At 52.8% G+C, this 21844-nt stretch overlaps 1 protein-coding gene across 1 annotated transcript in view; it reads right to left on the bottom strand.

Annotated features, from left to right (window-relative positions):
* Nucleotides 1-5760: 5760 nt before the first annotated feature.
* The window catches only part of LOC149367493 (uncharacterized), a 29942-nt gene continuing 13858 nt past the window's right edge, over nucleotides 5761-21844 (bottom strand). Inside the window, exon 3 of the mRNA XM_089555852.1 lies at nucleotides 5761-6267. Coding sequence (XP_089411978.1) covers nucleotides 6244-6267 — 24 coding nt within the window. The 3' untranslated portion in view covers nucleotides 5761-6243. The remainder of the gene's footprint in view (nucleotides 6268-21844) is intronic.

Raw genomic sequence — 21844 nt, forward strand, 5'->3', positions numbered from 1 at the left:
ACGTAATAAACCACTTTGTTCTGTGGCACTGCTCGTGCAATTAGAAATCATCAACATCGCCATAATTTCTTTGCTACTCATCTTCCCATTCTTCCTATAGCTCCACCTGAATAAACTGGGAAGAAAGAAAATCGGGAAGCAAGAATCGGGATCACAGATTAACCATCTGCAAATTGCAATCAGTGATGTGTTAGTTAATCAACACGAATGCGAAAATTCTTCACGCGGGAAAAATATACTGCTTTTAGCGTCCCAGAGACTGCTGAAGAAAGCTGGAAGGGATCGCAGATGGAAGTTCTTAATACCTGCCTTGTGTTTGAGCACTCGCCTCGGCTTCGGTAGGTCGGGCGTTCGATCCCCGCGGCCGCCGGTCTACCCAGCCGGTCAAATCAATGGGAACAGGTGGTCCCGCGGCCATAGAGCTCGGCTTTCCAGGGGTAAATCGCATGGGAAAGGTAGCCTGTGCCTCGAAAGTTCCGCCGAACGAGGGCGAGGAACGACTGGAAAGTGGTGGAACCACAGTCGGAACTGAACTCGTTATTATAGTTCCGCTGCAGCAGGAACAGGTCGCAGAAATGGTAAAGGATAGAGTGGCAAGGATAATTATTGCAATGTTTAGCCGCTTTAAGGACAAGCAGCGCCTTTTGTTGGCACTTCAAGACAGAAGGGAAATGGTCTGTCTTAAAGCGAAGATTACTTTACCAATATTCGCCAAGCAAGGAGCAAGCTGACTGCCCATAAACTGAAGTCCAGTTAAAAATACATTTTTAAATTCAACATATCAGCAACGCATGGAAGGAAAAACTTTATTTTACTCCAGTCCTTTTTCCTGCGGTTTGGGGGCATCTTCAGAGACGTTTTCTCCTTGATTCTATCCCCAGGAGTCTTCTCTGTCGAAGTCCTCCGCCTCTAATCAGTGGTCGGTTGCCCTCAGTCCAGGGCTCCGCTGGCCACTGCCGCCCGTTGAGCTCGCTGTACCAGACCTTCTTGGTCTTCACAGCGGTCGCTGGACAGCAGAGTCTCCCACTGCTCCGCACTCGGGTTTTGTATTTTGGGGACCACGTCTATGTTTTGGCAGGCCCATGTGATGTGATAGAGAGTAGGTTTTTCGTCGCACCAGCAACGCATGGAAAAAAATTGTACGTATGATGGCACTTCTAGTTCCGTTCATGAGAGCCCGCAGTAGTCATCAAATCGGGTAGCTCCAAGGCTTTGTGGATTAACTGCCTCTCATTGGTGTAAAGTGCAGAAGTATGAAGATTGGTTTATGCTTTATGGGGGTTTCACGTCCCAAAGGCTATGAGGGACGCCGAAGTGAAGTGCTGCGGAAATTTCGGCCACCTGTAGTTGTTTAACGTGCACTGACATCGCACAGTACACGGGCCTCTAGAATTTCGCCTCCATCGAAATCCAACCGCCGCGGCCAGGATCGAACCCGCGTCTTTCGGGCCAGCAGTCTAGCACCATAAACACTGAGTCACCGCGGCGGCGTCAAATGAACAACGTAAACAAAATATTATCTTTCGTTTGCCATATTCTCATTAGGGCGACGTATTACTTTAACCCCGAAGTATTGTAGATGCGGTGGCTCAGTGCATATGGCGCTCGGCTGCTGACCCGGAGGACGCGGGTTCGATACCGGCTGCGGCGGTTGCATTTCGATGGAGAGGACAGGCTTGAGGCCCGTGTACTGTGCAATGTTATAACATGTTAAAGAACCCCAGGTTATCGAAATTTCCGGAGCCTTTCGCTACGGCGTACCTCACAGCCTGAGAACCTTCGGTACGTGAAACTGTGATAAACCAAATCAATCACGTTGTATTGCGCTGCCTCTACTTCTTATTCTGCTATTCGCATATGACTTATTGTTGCGAATCTTGGGCACAAATATACAAAACCTATTTATCGCCTTTACTCCACCTCAAACAACGGGCATTGGCTGTGATAACTTGTAATGTCGATGATTCTCGGAGCAATATTTTTTATGCCAGTCGTGTGCTATCGTATCTATCTTTGTGCAACTATAAAATCTCACTTTTGACAAGCAACATAACACTAATTCTCCCCTTCCGTTAAGTTTCACCGCCATAACTTCTCGCAGCATAAATAAGCGACTAATTGTAATTGTAACCTTCCCAAATGCAGCAGTATTTGTGGTGAAACCATGATATAGTGTCATGGAGCCAAATTATTGCGCGAATAGCCGATCGAGGTAGCAAGAGCCAGGAACTTTCAGTTGACCAGCAAGTTCTATTACAAGTGTAAACAAATTTTGCCTGAAACTGCTGCTTTGTGAACTCTACTTTGACACCTCGTTCTTAGTGTTTTTCTATTTGCTTTTGTAAATTTTTTTTATAGATGTTACGCAGTGTACTCGCATGTTTATTTATTTTGGAGTCCCCTCTATACTTTTTTTTCATTTTTGCTGGGTATTTTTTTAAGCGTGTACTATTGCAGTACAACAATGCGTGTACATTGTAATTTATTTCTTCACATTCTGCGGCTTGCCTTGCTAGTAATTTTTGCACTGGACCAGCCAGTAGCCTTTGAAGCTATCTGTCCAAACAGTTTGTACATATTTCTTCCTTTGACGCGATAAAGTTTCTACAAAAAATTAAATAAGGTCTCGAGGCATCCTCGGTGTCCTCGAACATGTCGCCATTAAATGACGAAGGAGTGCTCAGCTGATGGCATAGGATTTGCTCCGGGAGCCTGTTCTTATTTGCCATAGCAGCTGGTTTCTCCGACGTCAGAGGCTGTGTCGCCAGGCAGCCGGAAGGGGTCCGAACTCCGGGGCCGCGGCGCTGGTGGACCGAGGTGAGATCCCTGCTGGTCATGGGTACGGAAGTGTACCCAGCACCTCCACCAGATTCGGCACGAACATTCCACAGCAGCCGCCCTGGGAAAGAAGAACTACCCCAACCAGCCCAGCGGACGTGAGTGAGGAGGCCAACACCACATCTCTTTCTTCGGCTTCTAAAAATTGTGTCAGTATGGGCGCTTTCCTGGCAGTGAGCTGGCCACCCTGCGTGTTGGGAGGATGACGCAGTCTGCGAAGGATTGGCCCAAACAACTTCTGCCTATGAGCCAAGCGCTTTGGCACTGTCTCCCTGTGCATGTTCAAACAACCATCCCATTCCATCGCTGAGCCATGCCGGTTTCCTCTTCATTCGTTTTCTTCTATTTAACGAGAATGCAGGGTATCCCACATAATAAAATGTCGTATACTTCCCATCTCATGTAGGGGTTTGAATTGTGGGAAATAAATGTGGGGCTTCATTTCCAATTTTCTCACGAAGAGAGCCATTTTCATGCGCGATAAAGAGGAGCTGTCAGAACATAGTTACTGGGTGTGGCGTAACAGGTTCCTTTTCGGATCGTATTACAACTTTCTTCTCTTTTTTACGCATGGCTTCCTTTAATACGCTGCACCCCTGACCATGGGTCTAAACTGCGAGTCATCGTCGGCTATCATTACCATTGCAATCATTGGGCTGTCTTTACATCTCATATGGGCTTGGGCATTGCTATGCGTGCACTAACGGACCTGTCCCGTAATGGAAGCTTCAGGGAAACAATGCGTGACACCAGAAGCGTATAAATTTGGTTCGCTGGTACCGCATGATATAAATGTAATCAACGCGAAGAGACAGGCACGCAAGGAGATCCAACGTTGTGTGTCTGCGTCGTCGCTTCTCCGAGCTGATTCCGTTTCCATTGCTGCGAGACTCGTTCGCGTGGCGAGTGGACTCCTCGAAACAGTGACAATAGGAGGGTGGCGATTGGCGCTCTCACCAATGCGACATCGTAATGTGACGTACGGACCTCCTCGCTCACTGCAGTCATGTTGCGTACAGTATCGAAGCTCAGACGAAGCTGAGAACGGCTGCCGGCTTCCAGGAAGCGCTCCATCGCGTTCCGAATAGGTCGCGCACATTCGCGTCACGTGCCGGGTCCGGCAAGCTGTGTTGTACGCGAGAAAAAGCGGTATGCCCACTCTGCGCCCCGGTTTATAGTCGAGCTGCACTCCAAGCCACCGATCGCTGGCAAGAATGCCTGGGTAACGACTGCCGAAACTATGCAGCGAGAAGAAAGTGTTCGGGGGAGGAGGCCAACAAAGGGATCCCGCAGAAAGGGTCCTCAGGCCTGAAATGCCACTCGAGTGATTGTTTCCCTCTCCCCCGGCGGGGCCATTATACGGCCCGCCGCGTCTGCTGCTACCTGCCTCCTCCGCGCGTGCGCCCAGGGGAAGCCGACGCTTTATTGCCCCTCGAACGGCGCGCTCATGAAATTTGATTTGGGCGCGCTCCGACCCCTCCGGCGGCGGGCATTTATTTGCGGGAGTAGAGCTCTCGTTTCGAGACTGTCGTTTTGTATTTATGCCTTTCCGCTTTAACCCCCCTTTCCTTTGTTTCTTTCTCTGCAAGCTGCCGTGACGACCGCTTGAGAGGGAAGATACCGGCGATATGAGTGACACTACACAAGAGACGGGGGCCGGTTGTTTGCCGCTTCCGCAGCTGATGGCGTCAGTTCCGGCGCGCCGGTTCGTGGTCGAGGATTTGTTGCGGGAAGTGGGTCGGTAACCAAGTTTTCGAGGGGACACCCGCCGGGTCGCCTATACTCCCCAGTGCGACTGTCTGCGGTGGAACGACGGGTAAAGCGAGAAGCCACTTTGACGAAACCTTTTTTCTTCTTTGGCTCATTTTTTTTTTCACGGGTAAAGCAATAGAGCACAGGGGATGCTTGAGAGAAGCAGTCAGGCTTGTAAGCAATAAATAAATGAAAGACATTTAATTACAAATCAAACTATTAAAACACAAGGAGTCCAATGGAAGCAGTACTTTTAGGGAGCATAACGAAATAAAGCGCAGACTGTAGAATAATATCTGCAGCGGCACTATTGTCATGAATAATGTGCGCCACTCGTTTTTGGCTGCTTTTACGGAGCTGCTTATACCATGCCCAAATGCTTATGAACTAGAGGCCGGATTGCATGAACAATTTATATTCTGCGCAAATTGGCCCCAGATCAAAATGGTGAAAACTTGCACACTCTTCGCTAGCGTAGCGACACTTCCCGCTAACGGTCCCCAACCCGAACCTTTCGAGGCGTGCAAAATGGCGGCTCTCGGCGCACCCAGAGTCGTTGCTTCGCCGTCGTTGGCTCGTTGTGCGTAGTGCTAATTGGAAACGATTGGCTTCCCTGGTTGTCGCTTCGCCTGCACCAAGAAGCTTTTGCGCCGCAGCGCCACAGCCAGCAATAGCACGGGTCCTCTCAGGCCACAGGCAGCATCACATAGCACGAACCAGCGGCCGCTAATACCTCCCAGGGCGCCCTTGCGGATGACCGCGACTAGGCCAACGCGCGGTTGCAGGTCGCGCGGCTCGCCATCATGTGCGTTTGTGTTGGTGAGCCCGCGCACGACCAGTTGTCTCGTGAAGCCGTATTTCTTCCACACTGCGAGCCTTTTCCATCGACACAACGTTATACCAATGAAGTCCATGTATAACTATAGGCTGTGCTATAAATACAAACTCGCCGCCGTGAAAAATGATGACTCCTTACTTACACTTGCTGGGTTAGAGCAAAGAAAAACTGTATACGATACCCGCGCAGCAGAGCCTTGGAATGTTAAGAAATGCCGCATAAACTATGGCAAACAAATGTTGCAGCACACCTTACCGACACTTATGAACCAGTTGTACTGCCACAAGAATCTTGACGTCTCCAATATTTCTCTGAAAAGACTGCCCCAAATGTTTGTTTAGTAGATTTTATTCTTGCTATTACCATTTTGAGTGCACCTGTCAATTTTGCTGTCATTTATTTTCTCTTCCCTGTGTTTGCCTTTCTAGACTGGTTGATCTAATGCAGTTTCTTTTCCTTTACAAGCGCAATACACTGCATACTAACGTACACGTCTCATTCTATATACCGAACTTACGTGATTTTCTCCTTACATTTTTCTTTGATGTCGCACTCCGCCGCCGTCAATGCTGCCCTGTAAGAGGAAGCCAGGACCTCTCAAGCTGTCTATACAGCTTTTTCGCTGGCTGTCCTCGCAACACCTAGTTGCGGAAATAAACCTTCAACCTTCAACAGACGCTCTCAGGCTCAGTGCGAAAGTGGCGAGATGTGTTGACACTTTCAAAGTCGAGAATTGCGGCGGACGTTGTAGAGTTCTACGCGATAGCGTAAGGAGTCAGCTATGCTGAAAACTCCGCGTCGCCCGTCGTCCTGCGTCAGTCGGAGGAAGTCGGCAATTCCTGAAATCAGAAATTAGAAAAAACAAAATAGCCAGCGTTGGGTTCTGAACCAAGGCCATCGGCGTGTCAGGCGGGCACACAACGGGTAGTCCGCGAAGGCATATTTTATTTTATTTTATTTTATTTCTCAACTTGGTATTTATTAGACTGCTCCAATGTTTTATGCACATGAGCTACCTAGAAACATTAAGAAAACAGTGGCAAATCAGCATACCTAAGCAAGGGAGCTCGAGGAAAGGGTGAATTCGGACCACACAGCTCATGCATCTAAGCAACAAAGAACTAAAAAAAAGGCACTGAAGAGCACATCACTAAGAGAGGCGGCCTTGGGAGCGCGAGGCAGGCACCTGTCCCTGTTACAGTAAGGCCTCAAGTAAAGAATGTCCTAAATGATGATCAAGTACAAAGCGCACATTGTTTCCAGTGACAAGCAAACAGGTAGTTGGAAACTTCACTCGCCTAACTTTTTTCAGGAAACCACTTCACTCAATCGCCACGCACGGAATGCATCAGTACAGACTCACCAGTCAGAAAAGATCGCGGCGGCGCTCTGCGACCCTGCTCGGCTGCCACGACTTACAGGCCCAACAAGCCTTAGTCGGGCGCGCCCGGGCGGTGGCCACCGCCACTGGGGTCACAATACTAGGGACCTCCACCTAGTGTTTGTAAGGCTCGGTCCCTTACGGGCTGATCCAAGCATACCTCCTGTTCATTCTTAATAAATGTTTTCACCACCACCACCTGCGCTTATCTACAGACCGTCTGGTTTGGTTGGTTTCCGAGGAGAGGAAATGGCGCAGTATCTGTCTCGCATATCTTGGTGGACACCTGAACCGCGCCGTAAGGGAAGGGAGGATGATGGGAGTGAAAGGAGAAAGAGGGGCCGTAGTGGAGGTCTCCGGATTAATTTCGACCACCTGGGGATCCTTAACGTGCACTGACATCGCACAGCACACGGGCGCCTTTTGCGTTACGCCTTCATCGAAATGCGGCCGCCGCAGTCGGGTTCGAACCCGGCTACTCCGGCTCAGTAGACGAGCGCCCTAACCACTGAGCCACCGTAGTGGGTCGCATACCGTTTCACCCACTCGGTTTTTGGAGCGAGCCGCCGCGCCACTGCACTGACCGCGGTGTGCCCACTGCCGCTTCGCCAGATGTGGCCATGTGGTTATGCATTTGACTCAGCGTTCGCTTAAGGAGGCGACGCCACTCAAGCATGCAGTTTCACCATGGATGAGAGCGCGGCTGACTGTACATTAAACTCCTGCTGCGAGATGTTTCAAGCGTCTAACCAAGCGTAACGGTTAAAGAACCCCAGGTGGTCGAAATTTCCGGAGCCCTCCACTAGGGCGTCTCTCATAGCCTTAGTCGCTTTGGGACGTTAAACCCCATAAACCAACCAACCAAGCGTAACGAAGTGTAATGGAGCCTTCGTTCTGTCTAGGTATAAGAGCTAAACCACTGCCAATTTTTATGCGTAGCATATTGCAATCACTCAGTTCAGCCCTTGGGCGCGGCCGGGCAGTCACCAAACCACGTGACGTGACGTCACGACAGCCGGAGGAAAAACCGTAGGTAAAGATGATGGAGATTCGTGGTGAGAATTGCAAACACAGTAAAAAGAGAAATAAGAAAAAACAAAAAAAGCAAAAAATAAATGAAGAAAAAAGAACGGTTGAGCATTCATTCATTTATTTTATTTGTTTTTCACAACATGACGTACACATTGTGAAAGGGGCCAAGAAGAAAAGCCGTTCCTTTACGGCTTGAAAAAATCTTGGTCCCCCTGGCATTGACGGCAACGAAGCAACACAATCCAGAAACAAATGTACAGAACAAAATGTACAGAAATGTACAGAAACAAACAAAATTATAACTTGCATGGTGGCGGTTTCCACCGCCCCGTTTCAAAGGGGGCGCTCCCATCCATCCATCCGTCCGTCCGTCCGTCCGTCCGTCCGTCCGTCCGTCCGTCCGTCCGTCCGTCCGTCCATCCATCCATCCATCCATCCATCCATCCATCCATCCATCCATCCATCCATCCATCCACCCGTCCGTCCGTCCGTCCGTCCGTCCGTCAAAGAGGAAAAGCTGCTGAGAAAATCGAGTGCCGCCAAGCAATACCTCGCGCAAAAAGGCCGCGCAATATGCAACGCATTCTTGGCTTAACCAAGCTAAGCCTGGGCATTTTTTTTTCGGCTATGGCACTGGTGAACTTTGGCCTCAGTAAGGACAACCGAGTACGCATCTTCTTAAAACAATTAGGCTGGTGTTTTTCCAGTGAAGGTGTGTGGTGTTGTTCGATAAAAAAGTTTACTGTGCTTTAGCTTTGGTTAAACCGAGTGAGAAGCGGTAGCGTCACGATGGCTTACTCTGGTAAAGTCTACGCCACGGCCTAGAACGTGAACACCACATGTGCACTTCGTGCCAGGCGCACCGGTGCGACTTCCGTTGTGTACTCGGTTTAGGAGGCCGTGACGTCATGGCCTAGCACGTGAACACCGCATGTCGACTTATTCCTAGGCGCGCCGGCACTCCTTCCGTCGTGCAGTCGGTTAAAGATGGCATGACGTCAAGCCCTATCACGTAAACGCCACGTTTAGGTTCCTCGGCGACCCCAAAGTTGGTCACGTCACGAAGTTTCGATTGACCCTGACGTAACCTTCATGTCCCCGGCTTGACCTGGACTTGACCTTAAAATGACCTTGATCCTTGACCTGTCCAGTTCTATGACCACTGGTCTGGTTACTGACCATCCATCGGTTCTCCAAACTTTTAAACTTCAGGTTTGACCTTGGCTGAGCCTTGAAGGTCATCGGCAACGCACGGCGATCACAGCCCGAGACCTCTAGCAGTGAAGCTACCGCTTCAAAAGACAGGAACAGTTCTCTATTCCGTGCTGTAAGGTTCCTCCCTTTTTTTCTGTCCCGCCGCGACTGCTTGGTCAGTGCAGTCTTGGTAGTCTGTAAAGCACGCTCCGCCGTCCTGTTCGACTGCGTGTGGTACGGGGGGGGGGGGGGGGGGGGGTGCAGGTGTGTCTTAATCCGTGCGCTTACAGAAACCTTTCGAATTCAGCGGCACGGAATTGTGGCCCGTTATCTGTTGTTACCACTCCCAAAAGCAGACCTTGAGCAGCAAACACAGATCTTACAATTGCAAGTGTCATAGTGGCCGCCGTCGTGCTACACACCTTTACTTCCAGCCACTTACACGCATCGACTGTCAAAAAACTATTTTTCTTTCTTTCTCGCTAAAATCAAGATGTGCCCTTTCCCATGCGTATTCACACACTTTCCCCGGAGCCAGAGGCGCTAGCTGTGTACCATTTTGTAACTTGGACAAATGCGGCTCTTACGCACTGTTTGCTCAACCTCTTCATCAATACCTGGCCATGAGACCATGGAACTTGCGACCATTTTTGTCTTCGTGTTTTAAGGTGCTAATTATGCAATAAATTCTGTATAACAGTTCGTGAACACTCCGGGATGATTAATCTGTTCGTCCAAACAATGTAACCACCTTCATCGGAAAGCTGAAAAACGTCGAACCCATAACGGTTGCAATGCCTGAGACACAGATTTTGGCCAGCTTTGCCATATCGCGTTGCGAACCCAAGTCAGCAGTTAGTCGCGCGTTGTTTCACGCTAAAAATCGTTTCCTGCCCAAGAGAGATCGTTCAAGTGCGGAAAAATAAAATGTTCTCGTCTTCTGAGTTACGTGAAACAGCGTGAAAGAAGAATCCCGAAGGCGAAACGAAGACGGAACAGGAAAGAGCTCTGAAAGAGAAAGGAAAGAGCTCCGCCGTTTCGCCTTCGGGCTTCTTCTTTCGCACTGATTCTCTTATGTCATAATGGACTAACTAGCCCAGCAAAAAGTTATTCTTGTCTTCTCTGCCATCTCTTGCAATAGCAGTCTAGGTAACGCATCTGCATGGCCAGTTGCCGCGCCGAGCTTGTGCGCGATTTTGTAGCTTGTGGGAATCTGGCTTTCCGCCGTCGCCTTTGCGCGGCTAGCCGGCCTCCCGCGTTGTTTCTCCTCTTTCCCTTGCTCCCGCCTCAGGCGGTGGAGAGGCGGCTAGGTGACTAATCACTGTCATTTAGCCACAGCTCCGCCCCGGCTCCCCAAGGGCCTTTGCCATTGGCGCCTTTTGGCGGGAATCCGGGACCCGTTTTGGCGGCCGCGGATCCCGCGACCGTCCGAGCGGGGCCCAGCGAGAGAGAGATCCCTCCGAGACAGCGAAAGGTGCGTACGTTACTGTTTGTCCCTGCCGGCCTTTGCCGCTCGGACCAGTGCATACTCGAGCTCGCCCGCACGTGTCCTCTGACCTGCGGCGGCTCGAGCCTGTCCAGCGGGGTCCAGCGACCTCAGACAGGCGTACCTTGCGTTGAATGCCCACTCTCTCTCGCAACCGGCCCAACGGTCGACACGAGAGAGAGATCACAGCACTGCCGCGGGGACATTCTCCTGCAGCGGCGTGCTAGCGGTGCGCATTACTCGAGTCGCTTCGTGCGCGCAGCGGAGCCTTGCTCCTCGCGCGCCCCCGGGACGGGGTGACGATTGAGTGTGTGTGTACTGCTGAAGGACGACGTGAATAAACGTCTCCTTTGTGAACTTGGAGGCTTATTTCTTTGCGGCGAATCGCTCTCCTCCCAGCGGAGGTTGAGTGCACCGCATCGGTGTCCCAGTGCGTGTGTGGTGACGGCTGATCGGGGCCCTTGGCTCGCGCGAAGCTCGAACCCGCGGTGGGTGGTGGCCTGTGTCCACTTAGAAACCCACAACTGGCGCCCAACGTGCTAAGTCATTGGCGCTTACGCCTTTGATGGCACATTAGCCGAGCAGGTCGCCTTGACGATCACGCTTGCGCACCGTGTCTAACACCCCCAGCGGGGCACTCGGCAGCTACATGTCGGCTCCCTACGGAGTTGTAGCGTCGTTTGATCCGCTGGCTGCTGTTCCTTCGAATAGCTAGACACCGTGGTTGGCCGCGGCCCCCATTGGGGTTTACGGCGACACAACCCAAAATGTCGACCACGCGGCTCCCATTGGAGCTGTACCGGGAGCACCCTGCGGTGCATCCGCTGGTCACATGCCTCAGCTGTGCAAGCTTTCCGTCCAGTGCGAAAGCAGTTCGTGTCACGCTGCCGCAACCGGCAGTTTCGAACAGCAGCAGCCGTGCCCCGCGAGCAGTCAATTCTGCTCTGGGAACGGCGAGGCGCTGGCCCGGTTCCCTGTGGAAACCACGCCGCTCATCGAACTAGGAGCCTTGCCTCCCTCGTTCGTGCAGCCCACCCAAGCCTCCACTGAGGCAGGGGTGCAGTGCGCTTAGTTGGCTGATGCGGCTCCGCGAGCCTGCGGGTCGGCTGGCGCGCTGGGCTCTCCTGATACAGCATTACGACTTTTCCGTGCAGTGTCGAAAGGGGAGCACAAACGTGGTAGCTGACGCGCTATCCCGTGCCCCACTCGCCAGCGGCGCCTTGACGCCTGTAGGCGGAGGGGGCGAAACAGCGGACGAGCCGCCGGGCGGCAAGGAGGGGGAACCCGCAAACGGGTTAACCCATTCCGCTAACCAGGCGAGCAGCGCTTCGCAAAGCGGACGAGAGGCAAAGCTCTGCGTGAGCGCCTCGGAGGTGCCGACGCGAACGGAAATTTTGGCTGCAAACCTGAGTGGGGACGAGACCATGCTCCCTTCTGGGATGACTGGAATCGTTTTCAGCCGTAAGAGCTACTGAAAGCCCAGCAAAATGACCCCTTTTGTCGCGAGGTGAGCGACGGTCTCAGGGAGACGGAGCGCCGTGACGCTACTTGTATTGTAGCGGGCGCAGGGGGGCAGAAGCCAGCGTGTGTCGCGGCGAACCCCGGGGTTTCATATTTGCTGGACAATGACGGGCTCGTGCTGAAGTACATAGCCACCGATGACGAGTCCATCGACCCGTTCTAGGTGGTTATCCCCAAAAGTCTGAGAGGCGCACTTTTGCGATTCTCTCATGACGAACCACTGGCCGGTCATCTGAGTGGCTCCAAAGTTTTTGCAAAACTGAGTCATTCGGTGACGTGGCCTGGCATGAAGCGTGACATTTTCCGCTATTGCCGTTCCTGCCATGTCTGTCAAGCGGTGAAGTCACGGGGCGGCAAGCCGCCTGGAATGATGAAACCGTTTGACAGTGTGCGTCCGTGGCAGATGGCCACCTGCGATTTGATGGGGCCTTTCCCCAGGAGCAAGCAGGGGTTCAATGACCTGAAGGCCTACGCGTCACGGTCTGACGAGCTTGCGCCGGTACCCATTGGTATCAAAGGCAAGCTCAAAGGCACAACTGGTGCTGCGGAACGCAAGCGTACGGAGCACCGGTACAATCTGAGGCGACGGTCACCGGTGTGATTAATGCCGGACGGCGGACTTTTTCCGCAACCGAAGGCACGCAGCCTCAGCTAGCTGGCGAGCTTTCTCGTCAGGCCCTACCTAGGCGAAGCACGGAGTGTTATTTTTTTTTTTGTTTTTGCAGCATGCTCAGTTCCAGCCTTGTGTGTTTATCTATTTATTTATTTGTTTTGTTTGAGTCAGCTTCTAGCCACTTTCGTTTCCCCGCTTGTACATCTGTTTTCGTTCTAACGTACCGAGATGTACATAGGCAAACTTCAGCCCGCTCGTGCTTGCTGTTATCTTCTAGAAGGAATAGATTGGATTAGGTGTCGTTTGTACAGCGCGCCTTTTCTCATTTCCGGCCCGACTGTGGGTGGTTGGCTCGTTAAGGAGCCGTGTGTCGCGGTGCGAGTTTTGTGCGGCCCGTATGGAGGGGAAGTTGGCGGGGCGTTTGGGACGATGGGGGGGCGGAAAGTGCACCCTTTGACCCTCGCCGCGGCGCCTCTGGACGCTTCTGATGGGGGGGTCGTTGTCGCCGACCAGCGTCCGCGCACTTGCGGGTGTATGCGTGGTTGTGGCTGTGACTGTGTGCGCGCGTAACCATGAGCCAAGGCTACGCCTGTGAGTTGGCCGTTGTGTCCTTCTGCGTGAGCGCGAGGATGAGAAGGACCCCTCGCTGTGGACAAGGTTACACATCTGGACGCCGCCGAACGTCCTCGCCCGTTTCAGCCGGCGTGAAGGGGGTGCACTAACTGTCTTGTGCCCGAACGTGATGTCGTGTCCAAGGGCACGAGGTCAGTGCTCTGCCGCGGCCCCGTCGTCATCAACGCACCCTACATCAACGGAAAGAAGACCGCCATCAGTCGTCGGCCCTCCCAACCTGTTCAACTTGAAGTCTGCGAGCGGTGAGTCGCCGACCGGCCCAATTTGCCGCGCCATCGAACTTTGAGGCTGGCATCCACCTGTCACATAGTTGTACAGTTAAATTCACACCGCCTGGTGTACCATGTATATAATCTGCAAGCTGTTTAGTGTTCTTGAGTGTATGCAAGTGTTGTTTGCCTTGTTTTCCTTTGTTTTCTTACGTTGTTGTGGCTGGAACTGAAGTGTATCTACTTTTTTTTGTGTATTCATTTCTTTATTTTTGGAACTGAAGTGTAGCTAGTTTTTTTTTGTGTATTCATTTCTTTATTTTGGAACTGAAGTGTAGCTAGTTTTTTTTTGTGTGTATTCATTTCTTTATTTTGGAACTGAAGTGTAGTTTTTTTTGTGTATTGATTTCTTTATTTTTGGCCGCGTGCTTTGCCGATGGGTAGGAGGGCATTTAAGGAGAGGGGGATGTGGGAATCTGGCTTTCCGCCGTCGCCTTTGCGCGGCTAGCCGGCCTCCCGCGTTGTTTCTCCTCTTTCCCTTGCTCCCGCCTCAGGCGGTGGAGAGGCGGCTAGGTGACTAATCACTGTCATTTAGCCACAGCTCCGCCCCGGCTCCCCAAGGGCCTTTGCCATTGGCGCCTTTTGGCGGGAATCCGGGACCCGTTTTGGCGGCCGCGGATCCCGCGACCGTCCGAGCGGGGCCCAGCGAGAGAGAGATCCCTCCGAGACAGCGAAAGGTGCGTACGTTACTGTTTGTCCCTGCCGGCCTTTGCCGCTCGGACCAGTGCATACTCGAGCTCGCCCGCACGTGTCCTCTGACCTGCGGCGGCTCGAGCCTGTCCAGCGGGGTCCAGCGACCTCAGACAGGCGTACCTTGCGTTGAATGCCCACTCTCTCTCGCAACCGGCCCAACGGTCGACACGAGAGAGAGATCACAGCACTGCCGCGGGGACATTCTCCTGCAGCGGCGTGCTAGCGGTGCGCATTACTCGAGTCGCTTCGTGCGCGCAGCGGAGCCTTGCTCCTCGCGCGCCCCCGGGACGGGGTGACGATTGAGTGTGTGTGTACTGCTGAAGGACGACGTGAATAAACGTCTCCTTTGTGAACTTGGAGGCTTATTTCTTTGCGGCGAATCGCTCTCCTCCCAGCGGAGGTTGAGTGCACCGCATCGGTGTCCCAGTGCGTGTGTGGTGACGGCTGATCGGGGCCCTTGGCTCGCGCGAAGCTCGAACCCGCGGTGGGTGGTGGCCTGTGTCCACTTAGAAACCCACAAGCTGGACATTGCTAGGTAAGAAAAGCCATCGGTGTACCATAGCAGTGGCACGGCCGCTTGATGCAAAGTTGCGCTTTGTATCTAGCGGCCGTGGCAGTGGCCACAGTACTGCTTTTCCGTTTCGAGTCGAAGAGTACGATTAAAGGTTGATGGTCTGCAACACATTAAAAGTTCGCCCATATATGTAAATATAAAAAATTTTAACACCAAACACAATGCTCAAAGCTTTCTCAATTTGGCCATAACTGCGTTCATCTGGTAAGAGCGACCGCGAAGAAAGTGCAACTGGTTTGTCTTTCACGTCTACGACCCACGACAACAACTCCAAGATCATATTCGGACGCGTCACGTGTCAGTTGTCGTTCTTTTGTTGCGTCCTAAAACTCCAAAGCATGTTTGCCATTCAGCATCTCTTTACAAGCCATATAAAGGCATCATCACTGTCGTGTTCGTCGACCAAGCGACGCCAGGCCGCGCCAACAGCCCTTGCCTCCTCCGCGCAGACTCGCCGCCCGCTTCCAAGAAACAAGCGCGGGCCGGCCGCTCCCACAAAAGCAGGCATGCGTCTGTCTCCCCCGACGACATCGGATCCCCACAGCCCGTCGACTGACGCATTCCACAGCAGCGGAAGTGCTTTCTTGTACACTCGCTCACTCTCTCTCTCTCCCTCTCCCTCTATGGTAATAAACCCCCAGTCTACACCCAGCAGCTGCCTTGAGAGGTTCCTCGCATGCGGGGCTCCCCACGCCCCGAACTAACACAACCATTAACACTGGCGACGAGAAGTAGGATCTAGAACGCACGCAGTTCGAAGTGTCACCGATGGCTACTGGAGGACTACACGGTGGCATCGAGCCTTTTAACGGCAAGAATTGGTCATCGTGGATACAGCGCCTCGCCTTCTACTTCGTGGCAAATGACGTCTCCAACGAAGCAAAGAAGCGCGCGCTCCTCCTGACGCTATGCGGAGCTGACACCTTCGAGACTGCCTGCGCGCTGGTCGCACCGAAGACTCCTGGGGAAGTCAGCTATGAAGATCTGGTCACACTTCTCCAGAAGCACTTCGATCCCAACCATCTGAGCTGTACAGCCGGTACATTTTTCAGCGACGTGACCAGCTGCCGGAGGAGTCGATCAGCAGCTACGTCGCAGCCCTCAGAGGTTTGACAGCCGATTGCAACTTTGGGGTGCTAACGACAACGTCTGCAACATCGACGCCTCCGACAGAAAGCGATACAGCCGTCGTAACGAACCCCACCATGCTGCCCCAGGACGTCATGCTTCGCGACAGGTTCGTGTGCGGGATCCGCGACGAGCACCTGCAACAAAGACTGTTCGCGAAGAAAGATTTGACGTTCCAACGTGCTTTGGACCTAGCTCTGTCATCAGAAAGTGCGTCAAGGCAGCAGCGAGGACTCAAGGGAGCGACGAGCTCCGCAGAAGTGCACAAGACTTCTCAACCCACAAAGGAACGCAAGAACGCACCGCAGCAACGGCGTTGTTACCGATGTGACGGCTTGCACGACGCTGCTACCTGCAAGTTCAGGACAGCTCCATGCCGCTTTTGTTCCAAGAAGGGTCACATCGAGAACACTTGCATCACTCGGAAGAAGAAAAGCAAGGGAGACAAGTCTAACACCAGGCAAGGAACGCACAGTGTGAGCGCTCAGTCCGCGAGCAACGACACTACGCACAGCGATCCATCCTACGAGCTTCACGCAGTAAGTGGGCGAAAACCCTGCCCCAAATACCTTGTTGTCGTTGAAGTCGAGGGAAGGCACCTAACGTTCGAAGTCGACACGGGTGCATCATGTTCTCTGATCAGCGAGGCTGTTTACCACCAAACATGGCCAACGAACGCCCCGAAGCTTTCGAGAGAACCCCTTGACCTACGCACTTGGTCGGGAGAGGAACTTCGCACCCTCGGATCAGCACAAGTTCGTGTGCGATTTAAATCAAAGGAATGTGTGCTACCCCTGCTGGTGATGAAAGGAACTGGCTGCAACTTGCTAGGACGTGACTGGTTTTCGGCGCTGCACATCTGCGTGCAGGGAATTAACCAGGTAGCTGAGCCAAGTGAAAAGCTCCGGGAGGTTCTCGCACGCCATCCTGATGTATTCAAACAAGACATCGACGGCTACGTGGGACCTTTGGTTCATTTGGACTTGGAAGAAGGCGCAAAGCCAAAGTTCTGTAAGGCACGTCCAGTACCTCTAGCCTACCAAGAGCCAATGGAGGAAGAGCTCGACCGTCTGCAAAAGCAAGGCATCCTGGAGCCGACGCAACATGCCGTGATGGCCACACCTTTAGTGTGGGTGCGCAAAAGGGACGGCACATTTCGCGTTTGCGGCGACTACAGGAGCACGGTAAACGCAGTGGTCAAGAAGACAGCGTACCCGCTACCGACAACCGCGGAGGTATTCGCAAAGTTGCGGGGTGGCACCATCTTCTCAACGCTTGACCTCTACCAGGCCTATCAACAGCTCAAGGTCGACGACGAGACAGCCGCATTGCTCACCGTCAACACCACCAAGGGATTGTTCAGGGTGAACCGGCTGCCTTTCGGAATATCTGCTGCGCCAGCCATCTTCCAGCGTATGATGGAGACAACACTAGCAGGGATTCCAGGGGTGAGTGTTTACCTTGACGATATCATTGTCAGTGGGACAGACACTACAGAGCATGCGCAACGTCTGGACCAAGTCCTGTCGAGGATAAGCGAGAAAGGGTTGCGCCTCAAGCAAGAGAAATGCCGCTTCGGCATAAGCTCAGTCGAGTTCTTGGGACACAAGATTGACGCTAAGGGTGTCCACACGACCGAGGAAAAGGTCCAGGCAATCCTTAACGCGCCGAAACCGACTGACAAGACCTCTCTGCAGGCCTTCCTAGGGCTCCTAGCATTTTATGATCGCTTTTTGGAGAACAGAGCTACGGTTGCCGCATATCTATACAAGCTCCTCGAGAAGAACAGGCCCTGGGCGTGGGAGAAAAAACACCAGACTGCGTTCGATGCGCTTAAGAGGTTGATACGATCTTCAACAGTGCTTGCGCATTATGACGAGACAAAGCCTCTCCTTCTGTCTGTGGATGCGTCACCATATGGCGTCGGCGCAATTCTCGCTCAGAAAGATGCGTCCGGCAGAGAGGCTCCCATTGCTTTCGCGTCGCGAACTTTGGGAAGCGCGGAGAAAAACTACTCCCAGCTGGACAAGGAGGGTCTCGCGGTGGTTTATGGCGTGAGCCACTTTCACCAGTATATCGCTGGCCGGCACGTGACCGTATTGACGGATCACCAACCGCTCCTGGGCATCATGGGAGAAAAGAAACAGTTACCTCAGGTGCTCTCACCTAGGATGACCCGATGGTGTTTAAAGCTAGCCACGTACGACTACGATTTGGTGTACAGGCCTGGACGCCTGCACCAAAATGCTGACGCACTCAGCAGGCTGCCACTGCCCGCCCAGGTAGATGAACCATGCCCACCTGGAGATGTGCTCATGCTGGCTTCCACGCCAAGCTTCGAATTGTCCCCACGCCAACTCGCGGAAATGACCCAGGAAGACCCGTTACTATCCCGCGTAGTGAGAGCTGTCGCTATTGGAGAGCTGCACAGGTTGCCAAAACAGGAATTTTCGGCGTTCACTAAGCTTGGACCTGAGCTTTCGCTACAAGAAGGTTGCCTTCTTAGAGGTATCAGACTGGTCGTTCCGGCGAAAGCGAGGAAAGACGTGCTCGGCGCGGCACACTCTGGTCACAGGGGCATAGTTGCTATGAAGGCATGCGCTCGAAGCTATTTCTGGTGGCCCGGTGTCGACAAAGACATCGAGAACCTGGTCAAAAGGTGTTCGGCTTGCTGCCAGCATCAAAAAGCGCCACCCAAGGCACCACCTCCCGATTGGAAGCGCGCGACAGCACCATGGCACACAATCCACGCTGACTTCGCGGGCCCCGTGGAAGGAAGGATGCTGCTAATTGTTGTCGACGCGTACAGCAAATGGCTCCAAGTGCACTGCATGCGAAACATACAGTCATCGACTTTGATCGAGGAACTACGAAACCTGTTCGCGACGTTCGGCCTTCCCGAAAGGCTGGTAACAGACAACGGCCCGTCCTTTGTTTCTACGGAAATGGAAAATTTCCTAAAGAAGAACGGGGTGACGCACATTACGAGTGCGCCCTATCATCCAGCCACTAATGGGCAAGCCGAAAGAATGGTTTTCGAGACGAAGCAGGCTTTGGCCAAGGACCAGTCTGGAACATTCGCGTGCAGACTGGCTCGATTTCTGCTCAAGCAGCACACAACGATTTCAGCGACGACGGGCAGAACGCCAGCCGCACTCATGTTCGGTCGCGAGCTCACAACGGCACTCACACGCATTCAGCCACGACCTGCTGAGGAAGCGACCTCTGACCACAGCGTGGCTAATTCGCCGAGAGGAGTGCACGTAGGGCAACCGGTCTTTATCCGCAACTTCACAGGAAGCCCTGCTTGGATTGAAGGAACCGTATTAAAGAGGCTCGGACATCGATCTTGGCTAATCAAGTCTAAAAACGGAACGGTTCGTCGGCACCTGGATCACATTAAGCCAGGTGCAGCAGCCTACCCGACGGATGATCCGCCGCCAGACCATCGGACGAACGGACCAGCAGCAAGCGAACAATACACTGTGCCGGCTCCGTACGTGATCCCGCTGCCAGCGGAAACTTCGCCTGTGTTCGATCGGCCTACAGCGCCCCCCTCCGAACATGGAGAACCGGCGGCCAGTCTGGACGACCGTGCGACGCAACCTTGCGGAGACCAACCCAACGGGTCCACGCAACAGCAAGCGTTTCGACCCCAGCGTGAACGGCGCCCGCCCGACCGATACGGTGACCACAACTAAGGAGGAAGGGATGTCGTGTTCGTCGACCAAGCGACGCCAGGCCGCGCCAACAGCCCTTGCCTCCTCCGCGCAGACTCGCCGCCCGCTTCCAAGAAACAAGCGCGGGCCGGCCGCTCCCACAAAAGCAGGCATGCGTCTGTCTCCCCCGACGACATCGGATCCCCACAGCCCGTCGACTGACGCATTCCACAGCAGCGGAAGTGCTTTCTTGTACACTCGCTCACTCTCTCTCTCTCCCTCTCCCTCTACGGTAATAAACCCCCAGTCTACACCCAGCAGCTGCCTTGAGAGGTTCCTCGCATGCGGGGCTCCCCACGCCCCGAACTAACACAACCATTAGCAATCACACTGACGCGACCAATGCCATACCATTTCTCTGCGCAACATGTTATCGCTGGATACTACTGAACTGTAGCTATATTCGGCAAAAATTAAGAGAAAAAATTAATCAAGCCTAAAAGGGCCTTCAGCTGTGTCACGTTCTCTGGTTTTGGCGCATTCTGTATGCCTGGCACTCTTTTCGCAGTGGGATGTCATCGATTTCTGTCAACTTCATGGTCCAGGTATCTGGCACTGCTGCTGGAATAACTTAAATTTAGCAGGGTTTACCCTTATGCCTGGCTCTCTTGGGCGCATGAGCACCTCTTATAATCGGCCATAGCACTGCTTTCGATCTTCATCAGGGATGAAGATGTCATCTAGGTAGCAGGCTGTGGCGGGGAGGAGCGCGCATAGGATTTATTCCATAACGGCCTGGGACACTCCCGGCGCGCGGGCTGCCCCGTATGGCAAGCGTCCGAACAGGACCAGGTATTTACTGAGTGCGAGCAGTTATTGGGCTCGGTCGTCCAATTTGAGCTGCAAGTACGCCTTTGACAAGTGCAGAAATGAAAAGACCGATCTGCCTTGTGAAGTTGCAAAAATGTCCTCTGACAGAGGGAGCAATTGAGGGTCAACCTCAATGGCATGTTGAACCGTGACACGATGATCACCACATAGCAGAAGCTCTTGGCCATTTTTCTTTGGAACAATCAAGTGAAGTGTCGCCCAATCTCTGTGGCGGACCCTGTATATGATTCCAGCTTTTTCCAAGTTCGCCAGTTCCTGCTTCACCCGTACGCGCAGCGCATACTCAACTGGTCGCGCCTCACAGAGCACAAGGTGGGAGACCAGGTGGGCCTCATGGCCTGCCCGGTTTCCAACAAACGCGGGGAGGCTTACGATGCAAAGACGCTCTGCGCCTGGCGAATGGATGCGTAACGAGAAGGATGCCATGAGAATGCCGTCGAGGTAATTTTCCGCCAAATTCATAAGTGAGCTCGATCTCCCCATTGCCACGTCCAACCAGCGTCTCCTCAACTTGGGGACGACCAACACATTTGGGGAGCTTCGAGAGGCCATCTTAAAAGGCGAAGGCGGGCGAGTTGGTGGTTGACAATGGAGTGCATATTGCAACCGCGCAAAACGACGAGGGACGAAGGGAGGAAAACACAAGACAAAACGCGGAATTTCAACTAAGGTTTGCTACAAAGAAAACCACAATTATATAAGATTCGTATTCACACCTGATAAACAGCAGACACCACCACATTATACAGGCACGAGGGCGCACGTGGCACAAGTTATCATCTAGGTAGTTGAATTCTTTCTTGGATAAGGATACTGAAGTGGTGCCTATGCAACGGTCATTTTCTTTTTTTATGCATTAGGCTTCCAAAAATTTCCCTGCTAAGCTGGATCGTTAATATTTTCAGGACAATTGTGTCGCGGAACCTGGGCGTGCAGTTACGACAATGGCGACAATGTTTAGCCTGTTCCCCGCCCCCGCAAATGATTCAACGCCTGCGCGACGCTCCTCATAACTTGTGTCACGCGCGTCCACATGCCTGTATAGTGTGATGGTGTCTGCCTTTCATCAGGTGTTATTACGCATCTTGTATAAATGTGGTTTTCCTTGTAGTAACCAGGCTTGAACACTTCGCAATATTTATCAGTCTAAGGTATTTGAACACCAGCGCTCTCACTTGCATGACTTCATGCCACCTGATTTTGATTTTACTGAGCCAGTTTGGGCCACAGTAGGCATTCTTTAGTCTCTTTGGCAATTAATAGGCGTAAAGAAAAAGACTAATCATAGTATCTAGCTTCCACATCAATGATCTCTTTGATTATCAACCGGACCTTCTTCCCT

The sequence above is a fragment of the Amblyomma mixtum genome, chromosome 1 (assembly GCF_055824585.1).
Source record: "Amblyomma mixtum isolate Tamu chromosome 1, ASM5582458v1, whole genome shotgun sequence".
NCBI classification, from domain to species: domain Eukaryota; kingdom Metazoa; phylum Arthropoda; class Arachnida; order Ixodida; family Ixodidae; genus Amblyomma; species Amblyomma mixtum.